At 41.7% G+C, this 16766-nt stretch overlaps 1 protein-coding gene across 1 annotated transcript in view; it reads left to right on the forward strand.

Annotated features, from left to right (window-relative positions):
• The first annotated feature begins 5465 nt into the window (after positions 1–5465).
• Positions 5466–16766, forward strand: part of FAM199X (family with sequence similarity 199, X-linked) — a 39559-nt gene continuing 28258 nt past the window's right edge. Inside the window, exon 1 of the mRNA XM_024551592.3 lies at positions 5466–6001. Within this exon, the coding sequence (XP_024407360.2) occupies positions 5805–6001 (197 nt within the window). The 5' untranslated portion in view covers positions 5466–5804. The remainder of the gene's footprint in view (positions 6002–16766) is intronic.

The following is a 16766-nucleotide window of genomic DNA, read 5'->3' on the forward strand; positions in this document are numbered from 1 at the left end:
AAAAATACAATAATTAATAATTAATAATACAAGAATAAACTCTGTGTTTCGTGAACTCACAACTATAAACCTACTCCTTATTAATTGTTTGGCTTGGAAGGGCATATTTGTGATGGATAACACCTTCCCAATCAAAAAGTACAGTTAACATGGTTTGATCTTACTACAACTTTGCCACACCTTCTTCAGGCATGGAGAATCAGGCAACTTCCATTTTGACAACTCGGCCTTTGTTTCTGGATCATAGCTGTAGACTCATGATTCATCTCTGGTTACATCCTTCTTGAGGAAATCTGGTTCATTGGTAGCAAGTTTGAATCAAGTCATCAGCCACTGCAGCATGATGTTCCTTCTGCTCTGGCAGCAGAAGCCACAGAATGAATTTTGCCAAAACATAGTTCATGGTAAGATCCTTTGTTAAAATCTGGGACACAGTCGTTTTTGGAATCCCCAGATTAGTTTCTAGTTTTCACTCTGTCAGTCACTGATCTTTGTTGATTGCAGCCCATACGTTCAGCATTCTCCAGTGTTCTGCTTGTTGCAGGAGTTCCAGAATGTGGATCACTTTCAACAGATTTTCAACCATCTTTGAAGCATTTGTGTCATGCTTTTATTTACGCTGCACTCATGCCATCATTTCTGAAAGCCTTCTGAATCACTGAATACTTTCCATGAAGGAGTGTTCAAGATTAAAGCAAAATTTGATGCATATTCATTGCTGTACTCACTCAGTCATTTTGAAGGCAAGGCCACACAGTACACATGCTCACTCAATGGCGTCTACCACCCCCACTGACTAGTACAGTGAAGTCATCATTGTTCACGCATGCACATTCCAGTCCACTCTCCCAGGCTGCCAGGTTACATCGATGTCATGAAAACTGTTCTTGTTATATTAACAATGGCTGGACTTTTCCAAGACAGACCCTGTACGTATACTGAAGAAGATATGACTTTCCTAACTCATTTATAACAATGGTTAAATAAAAGTTTGGTAAGGGTGATTGAAGAAGGGTGAATTACCCATTCATTTAAAATTTTAAAGTATTTAAACATTGGGATGGATAGAATTACACAGGGAAATAATACATTATTTTCACTTCAGAAATAAGAAAATTATATGAGGAGAAATATGCAAATTTTATTATAATAGTTCCCTTGTTGATATTTCTAAAAATTTTTTGGCCATCAACCTTTAAGCATTTCCACAATTGCTTATGATTAATGTTACATCATCTATTGCTAATCAAAAGTGTTTTCTAAGTCCATCATTTTTCTTTCAAATTGCGCCAGTTCTACCACAGAAATTATATGGAATTTCAGTACCACAGTGTTTCATCTAAAATACAAATCTCTCCCAGCCTAGTAGACAGCTACTCATATTCTAAAAGCCCAGGTCAAATGTCACTCCCTTCGTGAATCCCTCCCCAATCTCATTTCTCCCTGCCAGAATGCATTCTTTCCTTAAATGTGCACTCCTAGGTCTTAATACATACCTCTTTTAGATATTTTATCTCACTGCATTACAATTATATGCTTCATTGGTTAGCAGTTGTGTTTGGCTCATTAAGAACCCATTATTTTTCCATCACATAAAAGAAATTTAAAGGTAGGCAATTCGATATGTTTATGGTCGCTCCTTTTTATCTTTCTGCTGTTTTCCAAGATCAAGCTCTGGCTTCCCAGCTCAAGTTTTTCTCAATGTAACATTATGTTTGCTGTAGTTCCAGGCATCACATCAATAGCTGGGCAAGAATGAGTAAGAAGGTAACTAAAAGGGCCCCTGAATTTAGCAGCCTCATAGGCACCGTTACTTTTACTCCCCCACACTGGTGCATGCTCGTGCAGAGAGTGCAGGTGCATATGCGCACGCACATAAAATTATGAAGCTTTCTAAGAAGCTCCACCCAACAACTTCCACACACATATTGTTGTCTTTAGTCACATGGATGCCCCTGTCTGAAAGGAAGGCTGGGAAATTAATTTTTTTTTCATCTGGGTACACAGCTACTCCTCCCCAAAATCAGATTTTATTGCTTAGAAAGAAATGGGAGAAATGGTATGTGATAGTCAACTAGCAATCTCTGCCTCCCATTCCCTTTTACCATATCTGTTTCTTTACCTAGATTAATTCCTGGAAGGTGTAGTGTATGTCACATTCATGTTGTATTTCTGGGGCCTAGAATAGTACAAGACACTCAGTGATTGACTGTTTATTTTCTTCACCTGCAATATGAAGGGTTTGTTCGTGTAATCTGCCTAGGTAAAAAAGATTCCATGTTTTACTACAATAATTTTCTGTGCTTCGTGTTAACTATTAAAATCCTTAATTATTTAAGAAAACAAACCTTTCTCACTTATGAAAGAGCTAAGGTTCTTGATCATCATGTTACCTTATATTTTTATTTTTTAAAGTTTTGTTTCTATGAATAGTCAGATATGAGGGGGAAACCCCAATAAACTAGAATTTATTTATAAAAACTTGTGTATTTATTTTTTACATGTTTAAACTTCAGTCACCTTCAAAGTACTCTCTATCTGATGCAATATACCAATCGAGATACTTTTCCACTGCTCAAAACAGTTTTTGAACTCAACAATTTTGATGCTTTTTAGTGCTACTGCTGATTTTTGTTTCACTTTTTCCACATCAGCAAAATATTTCCCTTTAAGGACTTTTTTCCAACTGGGGAAACAAAAAAAAGTCACTCGGTGGGAGATGGGGTGAATAGGGAGTGTGGGGCATGGGGGTCACGCTGTTTTTGGTCAAAAAGTGCTGAAAACTTAGCACAGTGTGGGCAGGTGTGCTCGTAAATCACCCATCATGAAGTGGGCAAAGGGTGTTGGAAGTCTTCAAAAAAAATTCACTGAAGCTGACTGCAGCCTCTCACAACAACACCAACTGGTACACTGATATAGATGTGTTCCTAGAACACTCACCTAGTGGAGGAAGGTTGTACTACTAGGGGCCCACTCTCCAGAAGATAATTCCTTTTTTTGGAATTATTATGTACTGTTTTGCATCACCAACTGTTCTATTTTAAATTTCAAATATCCTGACAACTTTTGATTATTTGTCCTTCCTAATATTGAATCCTAAATGGAAAATGAAATAAAATAATTTTCAGGATATCTTTACCAACTAAAGCTATTTTTGAGATTTTCTAGATGGCCCCTGGGTAATCAGACTTTTTTTTTTTATTTTATAAAAAGAGGGGTACTAGAAAATGTGTTCATTCAATGTTAGTATTGATGAGTTGCATGGGAAGACCTGTCCAATCAGGAGATGCTAGGCCTCCCCGAGATTAAATATATTGGGTTGATCAAAAAGTCCATTTAGTTTGTTCTGTAAAATAAAAGGCAAATTTTTCATTTTCACCAATAGTTTTATTGATTTGGATATTTTGAGTATATCAGCTATCTTCTGCGTGGTATAGTGTTGATTGTTCTCAACTAATGTCTCAGTTTGGTCTCTATCAACCTCAAACAGGCCTACCCGACCAGTGAAAAATCTCCAGTACAAAACTTTGCAAACCCCTTTCAGTAAATTTGATCAGTCACAGCACCTTCTCCATACACTGCGCACATCTATTCTTGTGTTTCAGTTGCATTTTTACCTTCCCGGAAATAATAAATCATAATATGGCAAAAAATGTTGTGGGTTTTCTCCCATCTTCAATATTAAAATAGCTACACACAGATTCAATTTTGATTAAGATTATTTAATGCATGCTGATATGACAGCTGTCACAATACAATCTAACAAAATTGTTTCGAATCGAGTTAAAGACGACAACTAAGCGCTACTAGAGCCACCTTATGGGGGGGAAAAGCCAAGGGAACATTTTGGCCAACCCAGTATTTAATGATTTATTGAGAGATTATACCCTGGTTGTCAACCATGGTTCTTGGCATCAATTCAAATGCAGGAGGAATCCCGGACTTGATTGACTGCAAACAGCTTAACTTAACGGTAATACAGCATGTGTGTGAAACAGCACTGCTGTGACCAGCTCTGAGAGTGCTGTGGGAAGCTGCTGTGAAAACAGCAAGGCCCAGAGGCCAGGCCCCTTTTCACTGGGCAGATCTGTGATGGCGGGCTCCTCTTCCACACACGATGGCCTGCACCTGCCAAAGGCAATCTTCAATGCTAAGCGCGCCCCGGAAGTAAGGGGAGCTGACTTAATAGACAGAGGTCCCCGCCTCTCACCCCTGATTGGTCAGAAAGCAGCCACTCTGATTGGCCAGAGCTGCACAGTTCCGATTGGATGGGGTAAGCCTCAGTCCTATTGGTTGAATTAGGACCCCAGGAACTTTTTAATAAGGGCTGTCTGAAATAGCACAGTGCAGGAGAAAATTTAGTGGCTCACAGGTAGGCAGTCTAACCAAGAGGCTTCTCTCCGAAGTTCAGTTTGCAGTGAGAGGTCCCTGTGCAAAAATAGCTGGGAGGCTCTGCTTTTTTTTTTGCATGGTTGTTTGACCCCAGTTAGCCACCAGGAGCCGCCCGGCTCAGTCCTCAGGGTTCACATCATTTTATATGACATGTGCTTCCTTTTACCAAATAGTAGCAGATAGTTTTTAAAATTTTGCGTTCAGTTGGCACGATAAGAAATTGGCAATTTTGTGGTTTCCTCCGAATATTTAAAAAAATGTACACACCTAAGATCTGGAATCACTTGTCTGGAATACAGATAAAAGAGAGGAAAAAAGAACAGTATGATATCTAGTAAATTGATTTAAATTGAACAAGTTAAGCACCTTTTCTACGGGAGCATTGGCAGTACTGCCTACGTCTCCTCTGAGAGTCAGGGAAGGCTTCACAGAGAAGCTAATGTTTGAGCTGGGGCTTTAAGGATTAGCAAGGGAGAAACCGCAGGACATTCCAAGCAGAATGCAAAATGCAAGCCCCAGCACTGAGCACAAAATAGCTCTACGTTTTCAGCTCTGAGTAGCGTAGAGGCCGCCGTCTATAATTCTCAGGGTTTGGTGACCAGAGATGAGGTAGGGGCTACTTTTCTCTACTTGGCTAACTTTCCCTGAAGTTTATTGCACAGTGCTGGGCACACATCTGCAGGAGCTCAATAAATGTTGAATTGGGACCTGGTGATCGAGTGTGCTGGGAACCAGGGCATCTGAATTCTTTATCACGCAACCACAGTGAGCCAAGTCCCTTTTCGAAGGCCTGCGGCTTGCTGTTTAGTAATCAGCCACCGGTGAGAAGGCATTGGAGGGGATTGACCTGAAGTGCCCGGCGTTTTAGCGCCTGGAATCCCTCACCGGCCACTTGGAGGGCAAGGTGGGTGGTGCAGCGGCGCCTGAGGCGAGCGGCAGCTCAGTTCCTCCTCCACTCCAGCAGGGGGCGCGGGGAGCGGCTTCCTGCGTCACCCCCACCCCCACCCACCGCGGCGGACGCCCCGCGGACTGCCGCACTTGCAGGCGGAGAGCGCAGTGGGCGGGCCTGAGCGGGCCTGGGCGGGCCGGGCTAGGCCGGGGCTTAGCCAGGCGGCGGCTGCAGTGTTGCCCGGACGGGGCTGGGCTGGGTAGCAGCCTTGGCGGTGGCTGAGACGACTGCGGAGGCCACAGGGGGCTGACTTGGTGGCAGCGGGTTGCAGTGGCCTGGAGCAGCCTCCTCGCGCAGCGCCGCACCCCCGGGAGCTGCGGCGGGCCGCGCTCAGCCTGCTGGTGAATTGTGGCTGGCGCACCCCGGCGCGGCGGCGACGGCGGGCAGGTTAGAGTGGGGGCAGGGGCGGACGTGAGAGCAGCCGGGGCCCAGAGAGGTAACCTGAGCCCGGCCATCTCCAGCCATGTCCGACGAAGCGTCGGCCACCACTTCGTACGAGAAGTTTCTGACCCCAGAGGAACCCTTCCCGCTTCTGGGACCCCCTCGCGGGGTGGGCACCTGCCCGAGCGAGGAGCCCGGTTGCCTGGACATCAGCGACTTCGGCTGCCAGCTGTCCTCTTGCCATCGCACCGACCCGCTCCACCGCTTCCACACCAACAGGTATGTACCGCCGCTGGAGGTGGGGGCAGATTGCCTACACCCCTGCCTCAAGTCTGGGACCAGTGGGTCGCCTCCTAGCCTGGCCCTTCGCCCTGGGTCTGCACTTCCATATGCCCCATCCCCCACCTTTCTCTTCTACTGGCGCTCATTCCCGGGCTCCTTCCCTCTCACCCTCCCTCTTTTCACCCCTGCCCTCCTGATCCTCGTTCAGCCGGCATTTTACTCTTTTCTCCCATTCATCCTCTGACCGTAGCGACTCCTCCCTTCTCTCTCCCCGCACCCCCGTCTGTCCCCTGAGAATTCCAAATCCGCACCTTTGATTTTTAACTGTTCCTCTGTTTCCTACCATCCGCAAAAGTTTAATCCCTTCCATTTCTGATGGCTCAAAATCAATCTATGGATTTTTTGAAAGGTGGCACTTTTAAAGCTATAATCTTAATTTCTCCCAATTTCTAACCTGTCTCACAATTCTATTTCCACCCCCCCCCCCATTTTTAGTGAAGCTCTAGGAAACTGGACAAGTCTCTCTTTTTTTCTTATTTATGAACTCTTTGCCTTCGCGCTGTAGGCCCTCCCAAAATGTATAAGCTTAAATCTGGAAGATTCTTGATTCCTTCGTGTTGTACATCCTTTCATTTGTTCCCGGGTGGAAGGATGGAGCGAGGCTTAGAATAGGCTTGCTTAATACAAATTTATTCAGAAGGTGCATCCCCTAGTTGGTATTATTAGAAGGGAGTATTCTGGAGAATTCTTTCATGCAAGCATTTAAGTGTTACACCGAATGTGGGGAGTTTGAAGATGCTTTATAGGTAGCCCCAATCTTTAATATGTTTAAGATACATATGCAAAGGCCTGGGAGGGTGTGTGGGGAAAAAGGAAGGAGGAGAGGGGTTCAGGTATGGAAAATACTGCAGATGAATTAAGGAATTTAGTTCTGATTTCTGATCCAGTTTATAATATGAGCATAAACAAATCCTTCCACATTTTAATGTCTTTTGTATGTTCCCTTCCATCTCTTAAATCAATCTACAGATTTGCTGAGTTTATGCCAGATACAGGGAATGTATAAAACATGATTCTTACCTAAAAGACAGTTATATAGTCTGGAAGTAAGGTGCGATAGTTAAGCAATCACCCAGAACATAAGTGTGACACATTTGAAAAGAAAGTGGTAGTGAACTGAAGCCCAGAGAGAAAAGACTGAGTTCAAGGTCATAAAATTGAGCTAGGCAAAACCAGGATTACTCCTTTGGAGCCAATGCTGAAACTTGGGAACAGAGCTAATGGCTCCAATGATTGTTAGAGTTTTTTAGACTAACTCACAGAAGTCAATTTATTCTGTGAGGTAACTATAACATGGATGTCACATACTCATGAAATCATTTGTCCTTAGAATTTTTTGCATTGGAAAATAGCTGGATGAATACTTTTGCATATATTTGACATTTACATTTTGCAGCATTAGACCAAGTTAAATACACAGGAAGGTTAAGTGATTTCATAATCAGCTTGCTCTGATGATGAGGGCCTGTATGGGGACAGAGGCTCAGGGTAAGCACTGCCAGAATAGGTTGGGGTGATGGGGAGTGAAGCAAGGAGAAGAATACATTTCTTACAGTTTTCTCCTCCCCAGTTTCATTTGTGTTTTCCTACCGCTTTTCCCAGAGACCATGGTAAAGTCAAGGTTGTTTTGCAGGATGGGGCAGTGAAGATAGAGAGGGAAGTTTTGTTCAGCCTCAATTTTTCCAAGCCAAGCATTATTATTCCTAGTTACTACGTGCTTTTGAAAAACCTTCCTCACCTACCCTACTTTTTGTGAGGCTTGGAATGACTATAGGAGATCTACGGTATCTTGCTCTGTATGTTTTTCAGCAGAGATTAGGGGAAGGATAATTAGCAATGTTTATAGCAGATGATCTTTCTGCCCCGGGCTACCGTGCTTTTTAAATCTTTTCTCTTTCTGGAGTGTTCTTTATGCCTTCTTACCCCTTCTCATGATGGTGTTTGAGAGTACCATATGATCCAGTTGTTTCTTTTCAAGGAGAAGCAAACATCTAAATCACGTATATGGGCAAGGATTCGGGAGTACTTTTAATTTGGGGTTTTATGTGTCACTTTTTTTTCTTCACAGCACATCATTCATCAATTCAAGCAAGAATCCAAAAATCATATCTGTATAGTTGAATACTGATACTCTGCTTTGGGGTTAGTCATTATAAAACAAACCTCATTGAAGGTACAAGGCTTGTCAGCACGTAGACACTTAATTGACCTTTATTTTGCTTCTTCATTGTTGCCTGATAAGAAAACTGTGGATTGTTTAAACAATGCTGTTGGTAAGGGCCTTCGGATGGTGACAGGTCTGTACCTGTTTATTTATTGGACTCTGGGCTATACTGTAACCTTCATTAACCAGGAGAGTGAGCTGCTAGTATTAATAATCCCTTAGGTTGAATGTTTGTAGTATTCAGGTTAGGGTCACCTGTGACTTAGGTTGGTGTGTCACTGGTCTAGGTTCAGTGGAAAGTAAATTATATGAACACAACCAGTTTTGTACAATTCACTTTCCTAGTAGTATCTTTTAGGATTTTATGACCAAATAAGCATTGTATGGAATTTTGGGAGCATGAATGAATTTCAATAAGGAAAAAACTTAAATATTTTAAAATATATTTTATTGATTATGCTATTACAGTTGTCCCATTTTTTCTCTCCCCTTTATTCCCCTCTGCCCTGCACAGCCCCCATGTAAGTTCTTTGGCTTCTCCATTTCTCATACTATTTTTTTAATTAATTAATTAATTTATTTTTATTCAGTTACAATTGTCTGCATTTTCTCCCCTTCCCTCCACCCCACCCCAGCCAGTCCCACCTCCCTCCCCCACGATTTTGTCCTTGTGTCCTTTATAGTAGCTCCTATAGACCCCTCTCCCCACTCCCCTGTGGCTATTGTTACAATGTTCTTAATTTCAATGTCTCTGATTATATTTTGTTTCCTTTTTTCTTTTGTTGATTATGTCCCAGTTAAAGGTGAAATCATATGGTATTTGTCCCTCACCGCCTGGCTTATTTCACTTAGCATAATGCTCTCCAGTTCCATCCATGCCATTGCAAAGGGTATAAGCTCCTTCTTTCTCTCTGCTGCGTAGAATTCCATTCTATTTTTAAAGATTTTATTTATTTATTTTTGGAGAGAGGGGAAGGTAGGGAGAAAGAAGGAGAGAAACATCAATGTGTGGTTGCCTCTGGAGGGCCCACAAAGGGGACCTGGCCCACAACCCAGTCACATGCTCCAACTGGGAATTGAACCAGGGACCCTCTGCTTCGTAGTCTGGTGCTCAATCCACTGAGCCCCACCAGCCAGGGCTCCCATACTATTCTTAACCTCCCCCTCTCTATTTTGTACCTGCCAATTATGCTTCTTGTTCCCTGTACTTTCCCCTCCATTCTCTCCCCTCCCATTCCCTGCTGATAACCCTCCATGTGATCTCCATTTCTGTGATTCTATTCCTGTTCTAGTTGTTTGCTTAGTTTGTTTGTTTTTAGGTTCAGTTGTTCATAGTTGTGAGTTTGTTGTCATTTTACTGTTCATGTTTTTGATCATCTTATTTTTCTTAGAAAAGTCCCTTTAACATTTCATATAATAAGGACCTGGTGACGATAAACTCCTTTAACTTGACCTTATCCGGGAAGTACTTTGTCTGCCCTTCCATTTTAAATGAGAGCTTGGACCTACATCCAAGAGTAGCCTTGCATTTCATGACTTTGAATACTTCTTTCCAGCTTCTTCTTGCCTGCAGGGTTTCTTTTGAGAAATCAGCTGATAGTCTTATGGGAACTCCTATGTAGGTAACTGTCTCCTTTTCTCTTGCTGCTTTTAAGATTCTCTCCTTATCTTCAATCTTGGGTAACTTAATTTCAATGTGTCTTGGTGTGTTTCTTCTTGGATCCAACTTCTTTGGTTCTCCCTGAGCAACCTGGACTTGTATGTCTATTTTTCCTTTGCCAAACTGGGGAAGTTTTCCTTCATTTTTGTTCAAATAAGTTTTCAACTTCTTGTTCTGCCTCTTCTCCTCCTGGCACCCCTATGGTTCAGATGTTGGAATGTTTAAAATTGTCCCAGAGGTTCCTAAGCCTCTCTTCATTTTTTTTTTTTTTTTTTTGAATTCTTGTTTCTTCATTCTGTTATGGTTGAATGTTTCTTTCTTCCTTCTGGTCCAAATCGTTGATTTGAATCCTGGTTTCCTTCTCTTCACTGTTGGTTCCCTGTACGTTTTCCTTTATTTCACTTGGCATAGCCTTCACTCCTTCCTTCATTTTGCAACCATACTCAACCATTTCTGTGAGCATCCTGATTCCCAATGTTTTGAACTGTGCATTTGATAGGTTGGCTATCTCTTCATTGCTTAGTTCTATTTTGGGAGCTTTGATATGTTATTTCATTTGGGCCATATTTTTTTTGTCTTGGCGTGCCTGTTATGTAGTAAGTGATGGAGCCTTAGGTATTCATCAGGGTGGGGCAGCCCATGTTGCTGTTTTGTGGCCCCCTGTATGTGTGGCAGGAGTCCCAGAGGGAACAATGCTACTTGCTTTCCTCTTGGCTGGCTTTCAGTCACTTCCCTCGCTACCCACAAGCAAATTGGGCCCTTCTGGTGCTGATTCCGAGTGGGTGGGTTTGTGTACATTCTAGGTCCCTGTGGGTCTCTCCAATGACTCTCCTGTGAGGCTGGGAGTTTCTTCCCCTGCCACTGCAACCCACAGAGGTTTTTATAGTCAAAGGTTTTGAGACTTTATTTCCCTGCACTGGAACCCTGGGTTGTGTGGTGTGTCTCACTCCCCAGTTGTTCCTCCCAGTTTATCTGCATGTGAACGTGGGGCCACCCAGGCCACCAGCTACCACCTTGTCGAGTGTCCTCTCCATCCCAGCTGCCCATCTCTGCCTGTCCTACTGGTCTGGGTGAATGTTTCTTCTTTAATGCCTTGGTTGTTGGACTCCCATACAGTTCAATTTTCTGGAAGTTCTGGTTATCTTTTGTTTTTAAATTTGTTGTTGTCTTTCTTTTGGTGTGTGAGGGGGCAAAGTGTATCTACGTATACCTCCATCTTGGCTGGAAGTCTAAATTTTAAAAAATATTTTATTTATTTATTTTTAGAGGGGAAGGGAGAGAGAAAGAGAAGGAGAGAAACATCAATGTGTGGTTGCCTCTCACGTGCCCCCCACTGGCAACCTGGCCTACAATCTAGGCATGTGCCCTGACCAGGAATCGAACCAGCGACACCCTTTGGTTCCCAGGCCAGCACTCAATACAGTGAGCCACATCAGCTAGGGCTAAATATTTTTTTTAAATTGAAATGTCGATATGGAATGTATATAGTGATAAAGAATTTTTTTTTTTGTTTTGGTGACAGGATTTTTCTGATGTAGTTGTGGATTTTCTCTTAGCAATTGTTCACTGCAAGCTCCACCATCATAAAAAAAAAGGATGTTTAGCAAATTTAAAATAATTATAATGCTGTTGGTAGGTCCTGTAATTAAATTGTGAGATGAAGGGAGTTAATATGAACTTCTGGATGTGTTATTTTCTTCATCTTTCTGGAGTTCATCAGTACTTTCACACTGAACAATTGTGAAAAGTGTGTGGGAGGATAGTGCCTCCCTTTTGTACACCCTATTGGCAGGATATGAAATGAATTTTTGTATAAAGCAGTTACTCATTTGAGTGATGTTAGAGCCCTGTTTTCAATCACCACTAGCCAGAAAAACCTAAGACTACTGTGTTTTTTCTATCACCCACATTTTTCCTGTCTCATAGAAATAGAGGTATAGAAGAGCTGTGAGTTGCAGGTGGGAGAACCACATTCCATGAAGTAAGATAAGTTAAAGAGGCAGGAGGAATTTGGTTTGGGGACTTGTTGAGACAAGTTAAGAATGGGGATCAGGCTTTGGAGAACTGTCCAGGTTAGAAATGTAGATTTGGGAGTAATCAGAACAGAAATTCCAGTAGCGTGACATGAGTAGAACCGTGGTTAACACAATAGACACAGTAGATGAAACTTTTCAATAAATTTTGCAGTGAAAGGAGGGGAGATGTAGTAATATTTCAAAAAATAAAGATTTGTTTTCTGCCTTGTTTAGTTTTTCTTTTCCAGGAATAGAGCTTTTAGCTCCTTAGAAGCAGCCCATAGGAACGGGAGAAATTGAAAATACAAGAGAGGGTGGTTTGACAATAGATGGATGGGATGAACTTAGAAACCCAAATGCAAGAAATGGCTTTAAAAATGACCTGGAATGTTTTTATTTTCAAGACTGTAGATGGGGTGTGAGGGATGTGTAATGATTCTCAGACAACTGAGGTCATTGGGAGGAGAGTTGGGAATTAGAGTGAGTAGAGTTAGGGGGCTTGTGTCATCTGCTGTAACTTGGGACCTTGGGGCTCCAGAGGAGTAGTCCAACTCAGGGCTCTATGGGGAGTCTGGCAGGGAGTCAGTGATGAATATTCATGATGTTAGGGAAATGTCCCCTGAGAATGAATGGTATAGAATTGGAATGATTTTCATCAGCCTTATAGTAGGACTGTATTCCAAGGGTCTCATTGGCTGGATTCTCATCCTGAGGGGTAATGGTTAGGTCTACCTGAGAGAGAAAGGGCTGCAAAAGAATGTGTATGGTACACATGCTTTTCCTTCTTTTTTTAACATTTTTTATTGTTGACAGTGTTACAGATGTCCTCTTCCCCCACCCGTTTGCCCACCTCCACCCATCCTACTTGCCCCCTTCCCTCTGCCTATCAACACACTGTTGCCTGTGTCTGTGGGTTGTACACATATGTTCTTCGCCTAATCCCTTCACCTTCTTTCATCCAGTCCCCCTTCCTCCCTCCCCTCTGACAGCTGTCAGTCCCTGCATCTATGCTTCTATTTCATTTTGTTCATCATTGTATTTTATTCATTAGATTCCAAACATAAGTGAGATCATATGGTATTCATCTTTCACTGACAGGCTTATTTCACTTACCATAATAATCTCCAGGTCCATCCGTACTGTTGCAAAAGGTATGAGTTCCATCTTTTCTACAGCCGTGTAGTATTCCATTGTGTAAATGTACCACAGCTTTCTTATCTACTCATCTACAAATGGGCACTTAGGCCGCTTCCATATCTTGGCAATTGTAAATACCACTGCAGTGAAATATAGGGGTGCTTATATTCTTTCTAATTGGTGTTTTGGAATTCTTAGGATATATTCCCAGAAGTGGGATCACTGGGTCGAAAGGCAGTTCCATCTTTAGTTTTCTGAGGAAATCCCACACTGTTTCCCACAGTGGCTGCACCAGTCTGCATTCCCACCAACAGTGCACTAGGTAGGGTTCCCTTTTCTCCACAGCCTTGGCAGCACTTGTTGTTTGTTAACTTATTGATTGTGGCCATTCTGGCAGGTGTGGCATGATACCTTGTTCTGGTTTTAATTTGCATCTCTCTGATAATTAGTGATGTTCAATATATTTCATATATCTGTTGGCCTTTCCCCATTTTTTAATCGCATTGTTTGTCTTCCTGGTGTTGAGTTGTATACGTTCTTTATATATTAAGAACCCCTTGGATATTAACCCCTTACCCGGTATATCTTTGGCAAGCATGTTCTCCCATACAGTGGGTTCCCTTTCCATTTTGTTGATGGTTTCTTTTGCTGTGCAGAAACTCTTTAGTTTGACATAGTCCCATTTGTTTATTTTTTTCCTTTGTTTCCTGTGCCCTTGGAGATACATTGGCAAAACTATTGCTACAAGAGGTGTCTGAGATTTTACTGTCTATGTTTTCTTCAAGGAGTTTTATGGTTTCATGAATTCTGTTTAAGTCTTTTATCCATTTTGAGTTTATTCTGGTGTATGATGTAAGCTGGTGGTCTAGTTTCATTTTTCTTGCATATACTAGTACATTTCTCCCAACACCATTTATTGAAGAGACTGTCTTTGTTGCATGCGCTTGCCTCCTTTGTCAAATATTAATTGACCATAAAGGTGTGGGTTTATTTCTGGGCTCTGTTCTATTCCATTGCTCTATATTCCTATTCTTATGCCAGTACCAGCCTCTTTTTTTTCTTTTTTTTTTAAGATTTTATTTATTTATTTTTAGAGAGGGGAAAGAAGGGAGAAAGAGAGGGAGAGAAACATCAGTATTTAAGGGAAACATGGATCAGTTGCCTCTCGCATGCTCCCAACTGGGGACCTAGCCCACAATCCAGGCATGTGCCCTGACTGGGAGTCAAACTGGTGACCTTTTGGTTTGCAAGCCAGCACTCAATCCACTGAGCCATACCAGCCAGGGCTTTTCTTTGTTTTTTGTTTTTTTGAATTTTATTTATTTATCTTTTAGAGAGAAGGGAAGGGAGAGAGAAAAAGGAAGAGAACATTGGTGTGCAAGAGAAACATCAATTGGTTGCCTCTCACATGCCCCTGGCTGGAGGCGTGTCCAACAACCAAGGCATGTGCCCTTACCAGGCATCGAACCAGGACCCTTGGGAGTGAGGGACGATGCCCAACCTACTGAGGCACACCAGTTAGGCCAGTACCAGGCTGTGTTGATTACAATGGCCTTGTAATATAGTTTGATATCAGGTAGTGTGATACCTCCAACTTTGTTCTTGTTTCTCAAGATTGCTAAAGCTATTTGGTGTCTTTTTTGGTTCCATATAAATTTTTGGAATATTTGTTCTAGTTCTGTGAAATATGCCATTGGTATTTTAATAGGAATTGCATTGAAACTACAGATGCTTTGGGTAGTATGGACATTTTAATGATGTTAATTCTTCCAATCCATGAACACGGTATGTGCTTCAATGCCCTATTGTTTTCCAAGTACAGGTCTTTTACCTCCTTGGTTAAATTTATTCCTAGGTACCTTATTTACTTATTTATTTATTGCTGAAATAGTAGCACATGCTTTTCTTAATTTTACCAAAATACCATTGAAAGTCCTTTGTCTATTTATTATTAGTGAAAGACCTTGTGGATAAATATTCTTGGCTTTACCTTTCTTTTTTGTAAATAGGTTTTGGGCAGCAAGCCTAGTCATTCAGTTAAAACCCATTTCATTGGGATTCTTTTCTACATTTTTCTTTTTACAGAATGGAGAAAGTCTCCTTTGTGAATAATGTTATAGCTAGGATGTTAGTCTTAGGTAGCTTTCTCTTAGTGGAATAAGATGTAAAGGCTTTGTAAATTTGAATAGTTCAGTGCTGAGCACATGTACACAGTGATTATTTGTTACACATTTGAAACTGACAGAATAGTCTAAAAGAATCATGCAAAGTTTTATTATGAAAACTCATTGTAGAAAATTGTTCACATATACAAAACTGTAATGACCATGCACGGTCCCTTTCACTAAAGATAACTGTCAACATTTTGATGTTGTCACATCTTTTTTTATTAAAAAAATTTAAAATATTTTTTACTGATTATGCTATTACAGTTTTCCCAATTTCCCCCCCCTTTATTCCCCCTCCACCCTGCTCCCCAACCCTCCAGCATTCCCTCCCCTTAGTTCATGTCCATGGGTTGTACATATAAGTTCTTTGAGTCCTCTGTTTCCCTTACCATTTTTTCTCTCTCCCCGTCTATTTTATGCCTACTAACCATGCTTCTTCCGTGTACCTTTTCCCCCATTCCTCCCTTCCCCCTCCCCACTGAACTCCCGCTGTGTGATGTCCATTTCTCTGATTATGTTCCTGTTCTGGTTGTTTGCTTAGTTTTTGTTTTCGTTGTTTTTCTTTTCTTTTAGGTTCATTTTTAGTAGCTGTGAGTTTGTTGTCATTTTACTGTTCATACTTTTGATCTTCTTTTTCTTAGATAAGTCCCTTTAATGTTTCATAAAAGGAAGCACTTTATCTGTCCTTCCATTCCAAACGAAAGCTTTGCTGGATAGAGTAATGTTGGATGTAGGTCCTTGCCTTTCATGACTTCAAATACTTCTTTTCAGCCCCTTCTTGCCTGCAAGGTCTCTTTTAAGAAATCAGCTTATAGCCTTTTGGGCACTTCTTTGTAGGTAACTGTCTCCTTTTCTCTTGCTGCTTTTAGGATTTTCTCTTTGTCTTTAATCTTGGGTAACTTAATGATGATATGTCTTGGTGTGTGCCTCTTTGGGTCCAACTTCTTTGGGACTCTCTGAGCTTCCTGGACTTCTTGGAAGTCTCATTCCTTCGCCAGATTGGGGAAGTTTTCCTTCATTATTTGTTCAAATAAGTTTTCAATTTCTTGCTGTTGTCATTCTCCTTCTGGCACCCCTATAATTCGGATATTGGAATGTGTCAGGTTGTCCCAGAGAATCCTCAGCCTCTCTTCATTTTTTTAGATTTTTGTTTCTTTGTTCTGATCCAGTTGGATGTTTATTTTTCCCTTTTGTTCCAAATCGTTGCTTTGAATCCTGGTTTCCTTCTTGTCATTGTCGGTTCCCTGAATATTTTGCTTTATTTCATTCTGGGTATCTTTCATTTGTTTTTTAATTTTCAACCAAGCTCAATCAGATCTGTGAGCATTTTGATTACCAGGGCTTTAAATTCTCCATCAGATAGGTTGGCTATCTTCTCATTGCTTAGTTCTCTTTCTGGGGTTTTGCTGTGTTCTTTCATTTGGGCCATATTTCTTTGTCTTGATGCTGCTGATAAGAAGTAAGGGGTGGGGCCTTAAGTAGTCCCTGGGGGCAGGGCAACCCTCTTTGCTGTGCTGCCTGTGGGGGAGGGGCCAGAGAGGGAACAATGCAGCTTGCC

Source organism: Desmodus rotundus, chromosome X (genome assembly GCF_022682495.2).
Source record: "Desmodus rotundus isolate HL8 chromosome X, HLdesRot8A.1, whole genome shotgun sequence".
Classification (NCBI taxonomy): Eukaryota; Metazoa; Chordata; class Mammalia; order Chiroptera; family Phyllostomidae; genus Desmodus; species Desmodus rotundus.